General features: G+C 41.7%; 1 protein-coding gene across 6 annotated transcripts in view; it reads right to left on the bottom strand.

Moving 5' to 3' along the window:
* The window catches only part of NYAP2 (neuronal tyrosine-phosphorylated phosphoinositide-3-kinase adaptor 2), a 137,054-nt gene that overhangs the window by 58,043 nt on the left and 57,986 nt on the right, over nt 1-21,025 (bottom strand). For all 6 annotated transcript variants that reach the window (XM_008632590.2, XM_017732896.1, XM_017732895.1 and 3 more), the window contains one exon: nt 18,151-18,449. In XM_008632590.2, coding sequence (XP_008630812.2) covers nt 18,151-18,449 — 299 coding nt within the window. The remainder of the gene's footprint in view (nt 1-18,150; nt 18,450-21,025) is intronic.

Raw genomic sequence — 21,025 nt, 5'->3', positions numbered from 1 at the left:
AAAGGCTTCTCACAGTCTTCAGTTCCCTGTGCATCACACTGCCATAACTAATGGATACCTGAGAAAGGAACGTTTGCTGCTCCTCTGCTTCCTCAGATCCCTATTCCCAGTGCTGCCTTTTACATCTTCTGTGCCACAGGTGTCATGCTGAGAATGTGCTCTGTCTTACAGCCACAACCCCATTCTTTGATGTCTTTATCTGGATGAATGTTAATGTGCTGTGGTCATTCAAGGCTAATGTTAACTGATATTTTTTCTTAAAATAGCCAAAAGTGGTCACAAGTACTGTGTTTTTAAATTGCTAGAAAAATCATATTTTCCTCTTCCCTCATTCTATTTTCACAATTTTTATCCAACTGAAGAGGTTCTGAGACATGGTCTAAGCCTGTCCTTAGGCACTGGAGATCCCATATACAACATCCACAGGTTATTACATTACAAACAAGGAAATGAGAAATGTCAAGGAAAAACGATTGACATTCTGCCATCTGGTCTTGTATTTTTGCATGGGTTGAAATTAAGTACCACAGTGACACACAGAGCCTCATCTGCCATTGCATGATATGTAGCATTAGCCTAGAATATATTGGTGACATTATCAACAAAAAGGTCAAATGACCCAGTCTTGCTGTATAAGACAGTAAAACATGACAAGGTGACTTATTTTCCATTTGCTATCTAAAGCATTTTTCCTCTGCTGTAGTTTATTTTACTAAACCATCTATTTCCAGGAGGTGATGTGTTACTGAGATCTTTTTCCCTTCTTGACAAATTGGACTTTCAAACTGAAATTTTAAACTCAATTGTTTAAATATTTACAAACTTTAAAAGGTAAAAAGGTGCTTCCTATATGCTGCACAGAGCATGAACATTTTCTGCTGTAAGACTTCCTAGAGAAAATACACAGGCAAATGGATAGAGTAAATAACAAAGAAAGCTTTTTATCATTACTGGGAACAGAGGAACTGTTCACACCTACTGGGAACTCCCTCAGCTGCGGGAGGACATCCAGGAGGCAAACTGAATTATCTTTAAGAAGGCTGAGGTGCAAGACACAGTTATTTAACAAAGGTTTCTACTCTGAAACACAGCTCCATGGCAAGGGCTGAACACTACAGCACACCTGTTAATGGAACATGGATCATGAACTACCACTCCAGCCCAGAATAACAGGGAAAAGTAACAGAAATCCTGCAGCTAAACAGAGCTGTGCAAGGCTAATGAAAGGAGCAGGGAGTATTTGTGCAGTTCTTATGTTACCAACATTTGTCAGGGATAGATGTGCATGAATGCAGAAGCCCTGGCAAGATCCCACACCCAACGAAACGAAATTATTTGGCAATCTCCAGAGAGGAACAGGCAAGATTGTTAAAGTACTTGACATTTATCAGGCAGAAAAAGCATTCAGTGCCTGCTGGGAACATAAACTTCTATGAAAAGCAAAGCGCTGGCATATTAGTGATACACATACCGCCGTGTTGTCTGCTCTAAACATGGAGTAATTAAGTGCTTTTCAACATGAATTACTATGTCCTTGATGAAAGTGTTGCCAGTAACTTGTGTTGAGACTCTGCCACTTGTACATCAGAGCACACAGGTCCTGATCCAAAGCTAAATAGAAGAAACAAAGGTGAGAACTGTTTCTTTCCCCGCCAGGTGCAACCTCCCTCAAACATCCATCTCAAAGTGCACCACAAACCTCTTGTGAGTGCTTCTGTTACAGACACACACAAACACAAGGCAGCACCAGGCCTGTAAGGAGTCTGAGCACATGGGAGGTTGCTCAGGGAATGATGCTCAGCACCTGCTTCATGGTCCTTTGTCCCCACAGGAGCTGCCCCAGCTGCGGGAGCTTGGAACACTGTGCCAGCACCTCCTTGTTTGCATCAGAACCACCCAAACTACCACAGCTGATAAACTGGAGGCACAATGACCCTTGCAAACACAAGTGAACTCCCCAGAATTCCCACTGCTCGGGCAGGAACTCTCTATGTTTAGTAGGGCACTCCTTGCAAGCAATTATCTGGCTCTAACAAACTTCAAGGGGAACAAGAGATGTAGCTGTAGTAACTCCAGTTCTCATCTCGAAGCAAGAAGCACAGTGCTTAAAATAGCCTCATGGATGCCCTACTGAAGAAGGAGAATATGACATTTTTGAAATTAGATATTTGTAGCGCAAAGGTTATGCATAACTTTCAGACATACCCAGATAATCTGCCTTTCATAGTTAGTTTTGGAAATACAGAATGCTTCTGGTATTATCCTTCTGAAGTATTTTTTTATTCTTTAAGGAGAGACTGAAATATGAAAAGGTGTTGTCAGATTGTTGTTTCTTATTTGCTTATGGTACAAGGAGTGAAAACATCTAAAAATTAAAATTAATTTTGTCATTTTATATTGTCCTTTGGGTATTTTCCAGCTTTTGCATTTCACAGACCAATCCAGTGAATTGTGCTGTTTACTGTAACAAAGAGAATAAAACCACACGTAACAGGAAAATTCCTCCCTTTCAATTTCTGCAAGAGGCTATAGATTCAAAGGAGGAATGATTTGGGGCCTAAAATTTTTTAAAATTCTTAAAAATGTGACTTTAAATGCAGAAGGAATTAATCTTGCTTTATTTTGGGGGGTACCTCTATCAAAAAGAGCCTCTGGGAGTGAAAGGAAATAGAATTTCTTTAATTAAACCCTGAATGTTCTGGATACTGAAATCATAGATGCACAGATTCTGATTTAGATCACATAGTTATAAGGGAACATCCAGCTCTAGGGTAGCACAGAGCCTATACATATATGTACAAGTTCAAGACTATGAACAAGCAGTTCATTTCATTAAAGCCAGCGGGGTTACTCAGAGTTGCACAGGATCTTAAGTGCATTTGTGCACTAGTGCTTATATTGGGTCAGATTTCATTATCTCTGTAGATGAAGTTTGAATATTCTTAGTGCAATTGAATTTTAAAAGGCACAGTCCTCTGAACTGTGCAAAAGATCGGCACTCAGGAGACCTGAGTTTAATTCATCTCTTTTCACAGGCCACAGGGCCTCACCTGCCATTTTACCCCTTAATGCCACTTTTCAATATTTCTCTTTTGCCAGGTTAGGCTCTAAGGTTTTTTATACAAGGGTTTTATTTTAATTTGTTTATATCAAAACTTGCACAGGGCTTCCTATCATTGGAAAGGAACAGTAGAAAACAACAAAAAAAATTAAATATAGTTATTGCAGTGTTGAACATGCATCTTTTCTTCTCCAAGAATATTTGAAGGCAAATATTCCTACACTGTGAATAGCCATAAAATATACACTCAAAGATGCATCTTAACAAGTGATTATTGAAACATCATCGATAGTTCGAAGTAACATCAGAGAATGTATTTCTCTCAAGAAAAAAACTGGCTCTCAAAACAGCATCGTCCTCATGGACACAAGGCCTTTCCCTCCTCCTTTCCTAAAGGATGCTCTAAAAGAAGGGAAGCACATGGAAGGAATAAAAGAACCATCTGATTAATTCAAACAGGCAATAGGTGGTTTTAGCATAATGGTTTCAAGCAGTACATATTTCTTCGCCCTCCTGAATCTATTAGCTCTTACTGGAAATTATTTGGGCATTTAAAAAGGACAAAACTATACAGAAAATGAAAGGACTAAAAGTCAGTGTCATAAAATAATACTGACATGCCACTTGTATGTCTCAAGGCTATGATTAAGGAGACTTCCTCAAAAGTATTCAGGTCCCTTTATTTTTGGCTATGACTTCTTTTGGCTTTTAAAATGATTGATTTCTGCTCTAATTCAAAGTGGTGGAGAGCTAGTGGCTCTAGGAGTGATACTACAGAATTAAACCTCAGTACAACAGAGAGCAGAATTGGGGCCTGCAGTTAAATCCTGTTCTGCATTACTCCAGCAGTACAACCACTGCAGCTGACAGGCACTGTGGTTGGAGACATTCTGCTCCCAGGGTCAGCTCAGGGCTGTGTATCTGGGCCACAAAACTTAACTCCCAGCCCCAACACCACAGGCCTTTACACTCTGTGTTGTGCCAGGCTTGCCATACCTTCCTGGGACTCACAAAAGCCAGCCTAGAGCACAGTGCCTTGCTGCCAGAGCCTCCTCCCAGCACAGCAGGGGCTGCCAATCCTTTGCTCTGCAGCACTGGGACAAAGGCAGACCCAGAGGTGCCAGGATATGTCAAAACCTTTGGAGTATCAGCATGGTGCAGAGACTCCCTACCCAAACTGCCTCGTTCCAGAGCAGACTGACTTCCAGGTTTTCTCCTTCACAGCCCTCGCTTCTCTGTACATCTACCTGGCCTACTACCCTTTCCGACAGTGAAAAGGTCTCCAAAAACTTAAAAACATTACAAAGTGAATGTCTCCTCCTGAATGCCCGGCCTCGTGCTCTCCTATATTTTGAATTTCACATCCTAGTCTTTTTAAAGAATGAGTAACTGATGTCCCTGATTTTTCCAGATAACACTGAATAGGCAAAGAAAAAAAAGAAAAGGGTATTTGAGAAATAATTACAAGTTATTTGCAATCAAGCTGTTCTGTACTATTCACTGAGGCTAAAAGTTATTGTGAGTTGGCACAAGCCTGGAAAGGCAGAAAAAGCAAGGCTTTGGATAATTAAGGAAAGAATAGTCAATTTGAATCATCCTCCTTTTACAGGAAAACTGATGTGCTGAGTGCAAATGGAGGCAAACGAAAATCTCATAGTAACTTCTTTTAGGTTACTATCCGAGTACCCTCTGATGGATACTCTCTGAGTACCCATCTAGAAAAATATCCTTGAACTAATATGACCAGACACAAGGGGCCAGATCTCTGGCACTACATGGGTTTAAGTTAAAGAAGTTCCAGTGGAAGAGGCTCTGAGGACAGAGAGGTGGGAGGATTACTGGGGAAAGATCCTCACACCCACACATGCAATGAGTATTTTCAAAGTTCTGGTTCATTCTGAAGTCTGCAATATGCAAAACAGATTTTGCAACCAGAGTTACAGTGACAATAAAAATTTCTGTGACTCTATATACTCTGAAGGAATTCTAGATAGAGAAAGGCAATTGGTATGGAAATTTCTCTATCACAAGCATCATTAGGGAAGAGTGTGCAAACAGAACTACTGAATCATGGAAGCAGACAAATTAATTTATGAAGTCTATGTGCTTGTTTGTTGGTGTCTCTCGTGAAGGAACCTATATAGAGCTGAAGCACTGGGGGGTTAAACATGTTCACAGCAGAGTACAGTAAAACAGCCACAGAGCAAAAACATCAGCCCTTCTAGTTTATAGCAGCATTTATGGAGCCTTGACTGCCATTGTGAAAATGAAACCTGAAGAGTTTGCTGGTTTACTGTAAATTAACTGCTATTGCTCTATTCTTGTAGCTCCCCACAAACTGACTGCATTTCACAATGAGAATGATGGATGACACCAGCCTTCCCCACCCTCCAAATCAGCATTTTTGCTACGGTGCAGTTCTCATGGAGCTGCACTAGCTGCCCCTTCTCCCTCTCTGCAGCTATCCTGTAGCTTTTCCCTGAATATCACACAGAGAATGTATTTGCTCTGAGTTTCTACAGGCTGTGCCATGGGATGGCCGCAAGTACAGCAACATTTCTGTTGGCCTGTAGAAAGAAAAAATCTCTCCTCTGTCCAGAAAGGGAAGCTTCTGGGGGTGTGTGAAGAGCTGAGTCCCATTAACACATGCCTTAGACATGTACATCACATGAACTTGGTGTGTAGAGGACACCACTGATACCAGTGAGCCTCTGAGGGGTGAGCTGCTTATTTCTGTGTTACCTGCCGCACAAAGGCACTGAAGGTCCCAGCGGTATCAGCTCCTGTAAACAGAGGCAGACTCCAGTCTGAATGCAGCTCCTGGCTTCACAGGAACAACACTGCTATTGATTACTGGCTGTGACAGCTGAGGGCAACCATGTGGGAAATCATTTGCTGAACTTTCATGAACTTCTTGGAGAAGGTACAGCACACAGGCTTTCTGACCCAGTGCTTACAGACACACTGAACGAAACAAATCTCTGCAAGACTTCCTGGCTCTGGGGGATTTCTAAAACCAGGACATGCGCCCAAATAGTGGACTCCAACATTATTTACTGGAGAAATGGTAAAGAAGGAAATCAAGCTAGAGAAAGAACAAATGCTAAATGAAACAAATGCTAAATGAAATGAAGTAAGTTCAACTCACCTACTTTTTTTTATCTAGAAAAATAGTCTGTATTTGCTCACTTGATTTGTTGTTTTGGTTCACAACCAACCAGACCAGAACACTAGCAATTACTATATGCAAAGACTTGAATAATTTACCCAGAGATGAGACTCTTCATTTTTCAGATCCACAGCAATGCCTATCTTCTATTTACAGCTAACATAAGTAGGTCAAATGCATTATTTGCTTATATAAGTAACAATCTGTTTGCCGAGCTTCTAAAATAATTGCAGCCCATTAAATCAAACTGGCAGGCCTACCAAGGTGGTCTTGTGTAGAACACTGAGCTCATGGGGACTTCAACAGGAGATGTGCTGTGTCCAACTATTCCACAGGCACAGCAGCTGCACACGGGCTCCTGTGCCTCCTTGGCACCTGAACCAGCGACAAGGAACCAACAGATTTCAGCAACCCCCTCTCCCCCAGAAATTCAGTGGGCTCTGTACAGTTCTTTCCTTGAGGTAGTTGTACAAAGAGCCTCTTGCTGCCACTGACTGACATATCCGGCAGATCCTTCTGCCACCACTGAGTTCACATTTCAAAACAAAGCACTAAGGTTGATGGCCAGGGTCAGATGAGTCACCACAGCAGGAGTATCAGAAAGCAAATGAGCCACAATGAACAAGAGTTCAGTGAAAGGAGCCCTCTTTCCTCCACCAAACGGCCACAAACTGACCCTGCAGAATGGGTGAATATGATGACAGCCAAGTGGACAGAACACTGCCAGAGCAGCTCAGAGGTAGGCAGCATTGCCTGGAGTTGTAATAGCAACAGCACTATGGTCAGAGGCTGAGTGGTATGAAATAGTCACTGTAATCACCTTTAGGAAAAATGCCTCCCAGTTATTAATTTTACTTCCATCTCCATAGGGGTGACTCCTCTCCCCTCCTCAACTCTAAATAAAGTGTTGACAAGATTACAGACAGGCCACACTTTATCAGCTGCCTCACACTCAGAGCTTCTCTGCGTGCCTGGCTTCTATCATTTCATCCTGCATTTATTTGCAGATAGTGTAGTGAAACTAGTAGAGCCTGTAATAGTGTTATCTACAAGGGTCAAGCAGATGGGCCTAATCCCCATAAATTCACCTGGTATAACTGCAGTGGACAGTGCCATTTTGACAGTGTTGTATGCTTGCTGTATGCTTGTTTCAAACAAGCTTTAGGAGAAAATGTCAACAAGCTCCTGTTTCAAATGTCAGGCTTGACCTCACTGTTCCACCTGAGAAGCAAGATGGAGGATGAAACGGCAAAGATGGAGCACAAAAAGGAAGGGGAAAGCAGACATTATTGCTACAACCTAGTGTTTACAGCCTATTTCATTTTGTTGTTTCTCGGAAGTGAAGCTCTGTGCACTGAGGCACCGTCTACGGCAGAGCACAGCTCAGAACAGCCTGAGCTCTGTGGGGGTTGTTACACACCATCTCCTGGGACTGTCTGTTCTATAAACCCATGGCATTCAGCATTTCAGAGCTGCACCATAATGGCAGCTCAGATTTTGCCATCCTTATTCACAATCTGCAGCATCAGTTATACCAACAGGAGGTTGGGAAAGGGAACTTGAGCAGTTCCTACACTAAGTAACTGCTTGAAGTCTTGGTTTCCACAGTGAAACCAAGCCCTGAGTTCACAAATGAAACCCTGCCAGGTGTGTGGAATTTCACATTAACAAGGACAGTGTTTTTCACATATTCCCTTCTCATTCAAAAGCCTCTTTCTACAGTGCTTCTCACAAAAGCAGTGTCCCATCACTCAAGTTTTCAACGTGAGCAGAAACTCTCTCATCATAAGCTGATCACAAATTACCTCACTAAACAAAGCTTTTGTCACTATCTCTGTGTTACAAAGGAGGAATCTGTGACACTGAGGGACAAATCAAATGCTCAAGGTCATCTGAGCCAGTGGCTGTTCCTCCACTTACACCCCTGGGAGATGATGCTTAGTATTATTTTACACAAGTCTCCATTTGGCATAACACTTACTGACATTGCAAGCATGCATTTGCAGAACTAGGACCATTTAGCAATGAGTCACTGCAGATATTTGGCCACACCACCAGTAAAAATTATTTCACCTCTAATAGAAAAGAACAAATTCAGAATCATAGAACATTTTGAGTTTTCATGCCTTTGTTTGCAAACATTCATAATTAAGAAAATAAACAGGCTAGACATATTATCAAACTTTTGCATCCACATAATTCGATAGCTTCGAGTTTGTGCTTGGCGCACTTTCCTATGTTTGCTTTCACGGTTGTGGATTTTCTCTTTTAATCAAAAGGTTACTTACGATCCTATTCACCACAATTCAAATGTTAAGAGACTTTTATTGTCATAAGAAAAATCCTAATCTCATTGAAACCGAGACTTCTGGCATCACCCCAGTGATTCTATGGCAAGGTTTATAGCCAGTGCATCCTTTGGTATTCTACCAAGAGGAAATGGGAGAGAGCTCCATTTACAGCCATGCATGGAGGGGAGAATGCCAGCAATCTCCTTAATCCCACAAAACTCTGTTAGGGCCAACAACCCAGAGGTAATACTGCTCCCAAAACAGAGTTGGGTTTTTTCACGCATGTTTATGCTCAGAGAGTCCTGTACTTGTAGTACAGGCTTGGTTTTACTAGGAAGCATAAGGGGAGGTATAATTCTTCAATTTTTATATGCAAAAGGGCTGTGAACTTGAAGGTAGAGTATTTATGATTATCTCAGAGAAGCGATGGAAGTCATGGCAAATATTATACCACGGCACTGGAAATAGATATTAAGCTATGCCTCGTGCTGATATCAAGTACACCATGCTCCATCTTTTTAGATGCTCCATCTTTTTACAGCCTTTCCCCTCCCTGAACTAGCAGCCAGCTACAAATCACATCAGACTTTGGGGTATGCGCTTCTTGTTTGACATGCCAGTGGTTTAAAGTTATGGCCACTAAAATTAGCACCAAAATTATGCATGCATAGTTTTATTTCTTCCCCTTTTGCATCTATGAAAAGCCCAGGCTGGTACACTGTGACCTCCAGGCAAGTTGATGGCACTGCAGAAAGGAAGCTGTGCTCTGTGGAGCTGTCAGTGATGTGCACGTTACCCCAGCATAGCACTGTTTGTACACGGATGGACAGAAAAGCATGAAGTGCCAAACACAGTCGCAGCATGTCAGGCATATGTTGCCCGATGTCATCCAGTATTAAGCCAAGTGGAAGAGATGAAAACAGCAAACCAGTCCACCAATGAAGACTGCTATATTCAAACAGTCATTAGAAAGAAATTACCAATGAAACAGAGGCTGGCCATGACAGGATCTCACCTGGAGCTAGACTTGAATCTCTTGGGATGTGATTCTGTAAGCACTGTGAATTCCCAGTAAAGCCTGTGTGAGTGCAGGCGGCACAAAATGCTTCCAGAGCTCAGTCATGCTTCACTCCATGAGGATTTGTCTCATTTGCTTGTTAAAGTGAGAACAGAATTAGGGCGCCAGTTAAAAATAAGGTAAGACAAAGAGGTGGAAATCCAATGTATTTGCTGTAGAATAAAAAGTTTTGTTTTGTGGGCTTTTTTCCTTTAATTCCAAATGAATTTTGCCAGGCATATCTACTATCACAGACCAGCTCTGAGAGTAAACAGGGGCTTTAGGATTTCAGTCTGATCTTTCAGGCCCTTACTCATTTGTCCACAATGCCTTTAACAGACAAACATGTCAAAGACTATATGCAAAACAGAAATGTAGGAGTATTCTCAGATTGTTATTTTTGCAATTTCAGAGGCATTTCATTTTACTTAACAATTCATGATGTGCTGTCAAAATAAGGCAAGAGAATTAACCTGGATTTCTCCTCCCCTCCTCTCCTGGCCTTGACTTCAGAGCCATTCAGTGAAGCAAAATAATGCAAGAATCTAGTATTTCATAGTATTTCAGCGAATAATATTTCAGTTTTATGGTCCCCTGAGGTATAAACAAAATAAAAAATGAAATAAAGTCACAAATATGATGACGTACAGTGACCTGCTGACAATGAATGGATTTATTGATATTATAACCTTACAGTGACATAGGGTCTGTCTATCGAGGCTGCAAATTAATCGTGCAGTGAACAAGACCACCCACACTTTAGCTTTCTTCAGAGACTCCCTCTTCATTCTGGTCTTTCTAGCAGAGATTATTGTTTCAGACACCTCAAAGAGCACATCTGGAGTACTTCCAGGGCTAGGTTGGCTCTAAAAGCAGCCTAGTGACTTTCATATGATGTGGAACCTGTGCTAATACTCTCTCCTATATCCCAGGTGACTGCATCAATAAGTGGCTCACACTTCCTTGCCTTGTTGGCATGTCCAGGGGCTACAATGACCTGTAAAGTCAGAGGACATCAGCCTGAGAAAATCTCCAATACCATATGTCTGTGTTATGCCCAACACTGCTCTCAGGTTGCTGAGATGGTTTTGCTAATTCCACGGCAGAATGATGTGAATTCTCCAGGAGTTTGGACCTGGGCTTGTGACCAGGCTTATAAACTCTCCTGAGCCCTGAAGCAGTGAGGCTCTGCACTGAGCGTGCAGAAAAGCCCACACGCTCACAGCAGGAGTTACAAATGTTTAGCAGAGCTTGCTGGCCTCAGTTTAGGGCAGGCAGCTCCTCCTGGACTGGCTGCATTTGCAGTTAATCTGGTAAATCAGCAAAACACTCCCTGAACTCACATTATTAAGGCTTTTCCATTATCAAGAACATCACAGCTTCCATCACCCTTGAGAGCAGAACAATAGCTGTACTGCAGGGGAGCTGCACATTTAATTTTGGGCTTTTTTAACCCAGGTGCAGAGTCTCAGCAAATGAGCAATATCCTATCGTGAAATGAGCAAGGAGGAATATATAAAGCAACATTGTTAAATTAAGAAGAATAAAAGAAAAGTCACTAAGTACACAGGACAGACTAGCAGAACACAGCTGAAGTGCCAACTGCCAAGTCCTGGGCAATGTGTGACTCCCAAGTGGGTAACAGAGCTTCGTGTCTTTTGCCAGTGCCTGGTCTCTTTTCTGTTCAATGCTTGCAGCTTCCATTAACGTTAATGAGTATGCATATGTGCCTTGAGGGTAAGAACATATTCCCTCTGTGGCTTCAAAACTTGTTTATAAATCCCTCCAAAAATCACATTGTGTTCATTGCTCTGCACAGAAAGCTATTATAACAGCTATAAGAACTGCTGCATTCATTCCCTCCTTTCCCCTTGCCCTTGCTTATCTGAGGAATGAGAAAACAGACCCGGAAAGATGAAGGGCTGAAGGAGGCGGTGCAGGGAAGTAAACCAGCTCTGGGAGCTGCAATCTGAAAACTGATTAGCTGCAGGGAGGGGCAAATTGAAATCTCGGCAAAAGCAGAAAAACAAACCCCAAAGCACTGAAAAATTATTCCCACCACGAACACCCCAAAAAGCAAAGGCTTTGAAAATCTCTAAGCTATAAAATACTAGAGAACAGACCAAACTCTTTGCCATGTTCTACCTGCTTGAATGCAGGTCAGTGGGAACAAGGTGCTTCAGTAACCAAAGGGGCCAAATACAGAGAGAGGCGCTGCTGGGCTGAGTCCCAAGGCAAAGTCAGGCCAGCACTGCCCTCCACCCTTCTGATCCCTGTGGCAGCAAGGATGCTGTGAGGGGAAGGGCTGAGCAAAGGGAAAGACATGCCAGGGTTCCATTTGGAGCTGCAGGGCTCTGACACTGCTGAAGATACCATCTCCATCCCCATGCCACTGGACACACAGGGCACACACTTCTCTGGAGTCAGGCATGGTAGCTGAGAGCCAACTCCACCTCACTCTACTGACAACAAGGCTTGGAATTCCTGACTTTTCTGGCTTTGACTTTTCCTTTCATCAGTGCCAGCCCTTCTCCCAATGTGCACAGTTTCGAGTTAAGCTCTCTCAAGCCTCACAGGCTGCAAGGGATATAGTACAGCATACAAACAATTATGGGTAAGGCAGCACTTAGATCAAGAATCAGATTAAGGTATGTGGAGGAAAACACACTGCTTTACACACGGCTCAATACCAGCTCACATTATACCCATACAGCTAATGGGAACCAAGCTGCAGCTTCCCACAGGGGAAAACACTGTGCTCAAAACAAAGTGCAGGCTGTAGGAAAGAGGAAAATGAGCTGTAAAACCTACAGTGCACAGTATGCAAACACTGAGGCCTCTCAGGCACAATGACCCACTGCAGCTCAAACTGAGCACCTGGCTGAGGAACCTGTGCCCTGGGAGGATGCCTTGGAGCTGGAGCTCAGGAGACAGCACATCCTGTGCTGCCCTGCCACGCTGCCCTTCCTGTTCCCAGGCCCACACCCCAGCACTGCAGCAGCACTGCAGGCCACAGTGCTGCTGCAGTGACAAGTGGCCCTCGCTGCGAGGGAGCTTGTTGCAAGAACCATGGCACAAGTCTCATGCTCACTGCACAGGGCTCTGACAGACTGCACTGCAGGATGTTGCTTGCCAGACCTGCCTCCCCACTCCTCTGCCACAGCTCCTGTCACGGGGTGCAGCAGCACTTGTGCCTCAAAGACATGTCCCTAAAACTCTGCATTGTGCTGTGTCAGCGCTGGGCTGTCATGTTAGCAGGAGGCCAAGCAGATAGCCCAGAGCAGTAGCATCTTAAACTGCCCACAGGTCAACCCACCAGAACTCATCTGTCAGTCCCTTTAGTCTCACTAGGTGTGAATAGGGCTCATTAAGGATACTTCTTCCTTTGGTAGGCATGGATGAAAAGATCTGGGAATAACATCTGGCTATAAGGAAGGACATGTCATGGTTACCGCAGAGGACACTATTTCAAAGTTCAGGTTAAATACATTATTCCCTAAGGTAGGAAATAAAAGGAAACCAGCTCCATGCAAAACCAGAAGCAGCACTAAATCCCTTTAACCCAAACTCTGCTTAATGAGAGTAGCACAAGTTCAAATTTACAGTGAAGATCCACCAGTCTAGCTGAGAGAAAACTAGATTTATGAGAGAGACCAGCTGGACTGCAACCCTGGTTACAGTTACTGTAATTGCTTTTCTCCAGAGAAAAATTTTCTTTACAAGTTGCCCACCTTTAGAAATTGCTGAGCTCACTGCAAGGGCTTAGAAGGCAGCAGCAAGAAGGATATCTTATTCCCCAAGACACTTGGAAGAAAAACACTAAGCAAATTGAGTGGGTTCAAGAGGTGGGTCCCCTGCAAATATTTTCCCACATCAGAGATAAATTTTCCTTTGGCTCTGGCAGCAGCAGAATTACAGCCATGAATAGCATTTTGAAAATGCTAGTCTGAGTTTTTACTTGTATCTGTGTGCACATGTTTGTATGTACATGTAAGTATATAGAACCTGCGTTTTCTTTACAAGTGTATATTATAAATTTATAAATTAAATTGTATCATTAAATTATATATTTTATGTGTATTTCTTTATATAATGTATTACTCCATATTACTAAGCAGAATTTTAACAAAAATTAACTTTCAAAAATGCAGTTCACTTATATGTCTCCATTTTTTGCAGCAGATCTGCAAACTGTTCCTGTAGACATGGAGTGATCATATCAAAAAACACCGCTTGAGGCTGGTTACATCAGCCAATAATACTGTTTTATTACTTCCTTTTTCTGTAAGATTGAGCACTGAAAACAAATCAATTAATTACACTCCTGCATTTTCTCAATAAAGAGCCTTTCAGGATCAAGATTAGATATGCCTTCCACACTGAAATGTTATTTTAAATTACCCTTTTCAGTTCACTTCTCACTTCCAATGCATGGGACACAGCTCCATTTGTTTGCTGTTCCTACCAGAGCTTGAAAACTCTGAAGAAAAGACAACCCACATTTTTAAAAACCACTTTCTAGAAATCTGTCACAGAGGAGAAATGCAGTGGGTGGAAGGCATTCAGTGGGTGGATATGAGAGGCAGTCAGAAGAGTAAAAAATGGAATATTAAAGCACAAGAAGGGACACAAAGTATGGAAACACAGCAACGAAGCTAAAGTCAAGTTAAGGAGAGTGATGCCTTCAGGCTGGAGAGTGTTCTTTCAGGCAGAGCCAAGGTGGGCTGGGATGAACCAAACAAATCCAAGTGTTGCCACGCTGCTGCACAATGAGACAGGGCAAATACTTGTCACTGCAACTTAAGGGAAGATTCTCAGACTCCCAAAATTATGGAAGCCAGAGCACTTATAGGAAAAGTGCACAGAATCAGTGTGGATGTTACTGCTGCTATTTGTGCTTCAAGAGGAAAAGGTCTTTCAAGCTCATGACCAAATTTCTTCTGCACCTTCTGCACTAAAGTCAGACTCATACTCAAACCAATCTAATGTTATGGCAGATATTATGATGGGATAAATTCAATATTTTGATTTCACCATGATAAAAAAGTGTATCAAGGTTACTATAAGTAACTGCTTTTGTTTGTATAAACAGGATCACTATCAAAAACCAAAAAGTAAACATGTTTAATAAAAATGAGCGGTGAGGCTGTCCCTGGTTGTCTAGAAAATGTAGCAAATTCCTTTTCAAAGTAGCCACAGGGTCAGACAATAGACATTATAGTCTGAATTATTCTGCACAGCCATAAAAAAATTGAGCTGGGAACAATTTTGTGACAACTCCTTTGTAGAGATTCCATAGAAGCTGATGGAGAAACAATAGGGCTTTTCATTATTCTTTCCCATAGTTCCTGGAAAAGGCTGTAGTCATTCAGCCTGCAAATACCACAAGCACATACAAATACGTAAGACATATGCATATACAAATATTTGGGTGCAATATGGACAACAGTGTCTGAAAGTTAAACCTGCCTGCTCTTGAACTTGAGCTTTCAAAGACCTCCGAAAGACAATGCGAATATTGTATCCTATGGACTTTCTCACCTGAAATTGGGAAGACACAGATTTACAATATCTTGAATTCAAAGTTTGCTGCTAGAATGAGAACTGCTACACAGGTGAAAACATAACCAGTGGCCCACAAAAAACCAGACTAGTAGAATCAGAGGATTCCTTGAGCAAAACTTCAGATACTAAATTTGCTGGGAATTAATTTTAGAGCAACAGTAATAATTTCATATTCAGTGACAAAGCTTGTCTAATATTTGTATCAGTCAATACCGCAGATAATGAACTTTGACTTTCATCTGTTCTGCTCATCTTTAGATATTCTCATCAATGTATGACCATAGTTTTTATATAAATATTCCTATATTAGCTAGATTACTGTGAAAATTCACCAAGACAAACATGTTGCACAGGAGTGCACAGGTGATAACAAAGCACCTCCTAGTGAGAGCAAAACATCTTCTAAATCCAGTCTGTTCATCTAAATACCATATTGTGCCACCCTTGAGTATATCTGTGTTAAAAATTTGACTGCTTCCTTAAAAAAACCAAAGCAAACCAAAAAACCCCTACCATCTGATCTTTCTATGTATTACCTCTTTGGTGAAACCCCAGTATACACAGAAGCAGGGCAGACATTCCGAACACTTGAAAACAACAGTGTGATCAAAGGGTTCTGTCAATTGAAAACCTCCAGGAACTTTTTCATTTTAGCCTGAAAGTGCCCATTGCTGCTCTATATGCAAAGCAGCAGAATGAACATAATACGTCTTAAAATAAACATCATAGAGATCCTTAATATTCCATGAAGGCATTTATTCACACTGGAAGGTAACATTTAGGTTTTGTCTTTTATGCTAGTGATGGAGTATTACTCATTCATCAGTTCTTTCCAGAGATCTTACTATGAATATTCAGCTCCTGATTACAATAATGAATCCAAGGTGCTCTGCAATACTTAGACTCTGGTACAGTACCACTGTCATACAGATGAACTAGAGTGAGCGAGGCTGCAGTACCACACATGTCACTCATAACCTCAAGTGATGGGATAGATCAAGCTCAACCTGCATGGAGTGGAGGAGGAAAAGTGTCTTTGGAAACAGAACTGTCAACCAACTTCAAACTTTCAAATCTGTCAAAGGGACATGACTACGTATTCCTTCCTTGGACTCAAATATCAGATGGCAGAAGAATATGAGGGAAAGGAAACAAAATTTCAAGAACCTTCCAGAATGACAATAATGCTGAAGAAAACTTAGTTCTGTGAGGACAAAGGCTGCTTAAAGGGTCTGCCATAACCTCCTTGAGGCTGGCAAAATATTTGGATGTATTTCAATTATCATTATCATTGTTATTATTGTTACTTCAAGTCTGTCAAGTTTGTTTAGTTCTCAAAAAATGAGGAAACGGGTGGGATATGGATGTAAAACAGACTCCATTCCTAATCATCCTAGAGATAGTGCCAAGGTCACCTATACTGAACAGCACAATGTACTGTGTGACCCAAAGCACTCTTGCAGGAATAGTCATTAAACAAGTTAGAAATCATTAAACCCTTTCCTACTGCCCTGTCTGCAAAACAAACTTCATCTAGTCTTTGTGATTCTGGTTGGGCAGATTCAGGAAGACAGGGTGCTAAGAAATATATGAAAGAATTAAAAAAGACTTTAAAATGTAGTATTATTTAAAAGAAGAGTAACATAAGAGCTGCTGCCTTTCACCTCAGAGCATATCAGACCAAGAAGTCTGGCTCTTTTGATATTATTAAAATTTGAAAGACTTTCTGATATGACAATTTAAATCTCAAAGTTAAATGATTTCTGTGTAGGCTTTGGTCCAGTAAAACTGTGGAAAGCTGCTTTTGTTAAGGACAGCTACTTAACGCTTGCATTTGTCATGTTAGTCTGCATGGAGTTGATGTCATGGTTGCTGAAGAGGACAAGCTACGGAAGTAATGAAAAATGTCATATGCAAAATAACTACCAACAGCATAAATAAATCCACAGCTTTGTTCAGCACTTGTGCTCAACCTCACAATCATAGACATATGTGTCACCATGATTTACACATTCACTGGCATCTTTGTTATCACTGACAACTTTTTTTAATCAGATTTGCTTAAAAGGGGTCATAGCAAGAATGTAGCTAACAGGTACTTCTGGCCACACCACCAAGCAAAGGGATATACACAAGGAGGACAACATGCTGCATGGGATGTCAAAACTGATGTGTAACACAGCAGTGAGAGACACCAGCACTGATCAAAACCATTTGTCCTTAAGGGCTCTTTCCTACAGTTCACACTGTGAAGCAGAGTCATCCTGATCTCTCCTAGGAGGGAGTACAGCTGGTCCTATTGCTGCACAGAATGTATTTCCAGCATGGAATAAAGGAAGGAGATGATCCCTACAGCGTTACCTCATCTTTAACAGTGCAGCATAAAGAAGCAATATCATTACTAAAACCATTTGTTAATTCTCCTCTGAATGCTGCACTGGCTTAAATATAAGTGGGAGGAATGGGAAGAGAAAATGTAGACTCAGACAAAACCAGAAGCTTTGAGCAACATATTGTATCATCCTGCCTGAATTTTTACTGTTGGATGATATTTCTTCGCTGTGGAGTTTCAGGGCCATGCAGTATTCTTTGTATTAATTTCTATTCTTCACTCCTTCATTGAGGAGAACCCTTTGCATGGCTGTGGTTTGCACCATGCTAATGATATGGTCAGTGGTCCTTGGCTGGTGGGCAGATAACACTGGCCTACATTCCAACTGACAGCAATCTCTTTTTCCCTTCACTTTGAATAAATGCAACTCATTCTCCAGTATACATCCAGATCATGTAGGTGGTACAGTTCTGAGACAAATATCAAAGGCAAAACTATCCAAAATAGTTGGATAGCTGGTCCAAAATTTAGACAGTAGTGATCTAGGACACATGTATTGGCACTGTTACACAAATAAGGAAATATACAGGTAATTCTTAAATGCAAGATTATCAACTGGATAATCCTGAGACTGGTTCACCAACCCCCTTTTTTCCAAAGAATTATGGTGTTTACCTTCAGTCCTGTCTGGTAGTTTCCCACTTTTGCTCGTTGTTCCAGTGTTGACTGTTTCAGATGAGGTGCTCAGTTTGGTGTTGGGGTCTCGCTTCGGTTTTGGAGGCGGCTGCTTTCGAGAGCTGCTGCTTTCATCGTCTGTTCCTCCAACTGAATGAAGAGACTGGGATCTGACAGTAAAGCCACTGGAGCAGGGGTGTGGCAGTCTGTCCTGAGGAGCAGGCATTGTCATAAATCCCATGCGGAAATGTTTCCCCACATAGCTGCCTTCATTTCCTCTTGCTACTTCTCCACCTATGCTGTAAGAGAAAATACAAATAAAAGTAAAAGATCCACCTTTGCCTGAACTGTACCTGGAACCAGGGTCTCAGTTCCGCCTGTGATGAGCAGATCATGGTTTTGAATTTGAAAACAAGCAATGCTCTTCTCTGAAAACCAAACTACTACTAGAAAAGTCTAGTTTTCAACATAAGCTGCCAACAACTAAGACATAGATACACTGCTATGCACTCAGAATTTTACAAGAAGAAATCAAGAAAAGCTTTTGTCAGGTTTCACAGCATTGTAACTAGAAATTTTCTGCAGAACAAATTTCAAACATTGAAAGTCAGAACTGAGTTTCCAGGAAAACAAGAGACTATGAATAGGACAAAGAATAATACTTTAGAAATACAACATGATGTATCGATCCACACTCCCTGACACTCATCTTTAGCTACAGATGCTCATGCAGCTTGGGAAACAAGGCTTGTGGGGTCCAATCAATCGTTTCCCTTGAGACTAAAGAACGGTAAAGAAGAAATGTTCTAAAAATTACTTGGATATAGGAAACTCAACATCTCATCAAACCCACGTAAATCTGCACTACAAGCAGCTTCAGACTAGTAAATTACAAGTGTAGGGGAAGAAAAGGCCATGGACTGTGGGACACCAGGAAGAAAATCACCTCCAGCCATTCAGAAACACAGGTACAGAAGAAGGAAAGTTCAGTTGAAACAAGTGCTATCATACCAAGCACTGCATTTTCCTGTGGGTGGCATGACTGAGAATTTGGTACTATTCCTATTCTACTCATGCTTATCTCTTCTGAAAAACAGCTCTTACTGGTGTTTATACTGCAAACCAACAGCACATTTCAATTCAGGCAAGTCAGTGACTATGCAAAGAAACCCAGCAACACACACAGGTCAACGCAGGCCTCTTTGCAAGAGGGTTTGAAATGGTACCACTGTGGGCACATAGAAATGTCAGTACAAGAACTGTGAAGTATCAGAAGGCTCCAATTAGCTCCTGTTTCCCCTTCACACAAATGGAAGCTCTAAGCAGGGTCAGTGTACGTCTCTGAAAGTTTCTTACTCGAAGTTGCCTTGGGCTGGCGCAGTTTATTTGGTGCTGGAACACATTTCCTTTTTTAAAAGACAAGAGCATTTCTCAAGAACACTGTGAAGAGCAAGTAAGGTCACCTCATTTCCTGATACTGTCCCCATCTTCACTGTAGGTAAAACACAAGCTGTATCTAATTGTCCTAAAAGCTTCAGACTGGCAACGGGCAATATGCAGCTTTGTGCATGATAAAGCAGAACCTTTGTTTGCATATTATTCTCCCTGCATTTTTATTCCATTTCCTCTCCAAGTGGAGATGTCCACTTCCAAAACTGGTTGACAACAGAACAGATCTAACTGACCATGTCCCTCTTTCCAGGGGCACTGACACCTACCCAGATATGTAAACATATGCACACACTGGTCCACGTTCATAACCAAGCTATTACTAAATCCTAATTGGCATCAATTCCAGAGAGACTTGCAGCCAGAAAGATCAAAAGGTAGAACTCATTAATTCGAATATTTCTAAAAAACCTGTAGCTAGTTCAAATGATTAACTATGCCTCTACTAATCTTTCATGAATTGTTCTGAAAATAATATAATCCTCTGACACCGGACTATAAAAAGGGCCTGTCATATTATTTAAAGAAGATTACGATCCAAACATGCTGAAGAATGCAGGTGGGGAGTCTGCTTCCTTTCTTAAGTCCATTGGATAATCACATTTAGCAAAGAAAATTTCAGTTTGCCATATCTCCAACATTACAATTCTTAACAGTTTACGCTATTTAATTACTTCATTGACTTCGCTGCTCCATGAAGATGTTTGAATCATCCACTATAAGCCAGGTTCTGTTCTGGATGGAGTTGCATAAATCCCACTGGAGTGATGTATTTCAGCCTTTTCCTAGGAATACACAGAACTCCATTAACATGAAGCATGGGGCTTTTTGACAAACAGCTGCATCTTGTATTCCAGAAATTAAAACTTACAAAATATATGTCTGGTGTCTAAATGCACTGTCTCATTAAACAATTAAATCACATCCATTCTTTTCCTTCTCCTCCCTTAATTTTTCATTCTTTACTGAATTTCAGCATCACAGATGAAAACCTCACCTGCTTCCTGCACTTCCTCTAGAACAGCCTATAGCCAGGTCAGAGAGAGGTTGCAGGTACACATGGGAACAGAACTTGCTGTTCTGCATCACAGCTGGAGTAAATCTGGTCTTGCTTTCCTACATCCTCTGCTCAGCTACCAGGCAAAACCAGCAGGGCACCATTTTCCCCTTTTGGCCACACCTAAAAGAGGGTCTGTTTGTCTTTGAGCTGAGGGGCCAACTCTCAGCTGCTGGTTAAGCACTTTAAACTACAGGCAGAAGAAGACTAGCCTCTAATCCTTGGTCCTGGGCCCTGGGCATTGACCAGGATCGCATAAGGCTTAGGCTTGTTACTTATGCTGGCAGTGATTCCCATTGTAGGGCAGTGGGTGTTTCCCAGCTGAGCCTGACCAGTACACACCAGCACAACACAGGCTGGGGTGCCAAG

Source organism: Corvus brachyrhynchos, unplaced genomic scaffold, assembly GCF_000691975.1.
Source record: "Corvus brachyrhynchos isolate BGI_N302 unplaced genomic scaffold, ASM69197v1 scaffold435, whole genome shotgun sequence".
NCBI classification, from domain to species: Eukaryota; Metazoa; Chordata; class Aves; order Passeriformes; family Corvidae; genus Corvus; species Corvus brachyrhynchos.
This window is presented reverse-complemented; position numbering and strand designations above follow the sequence as displayed.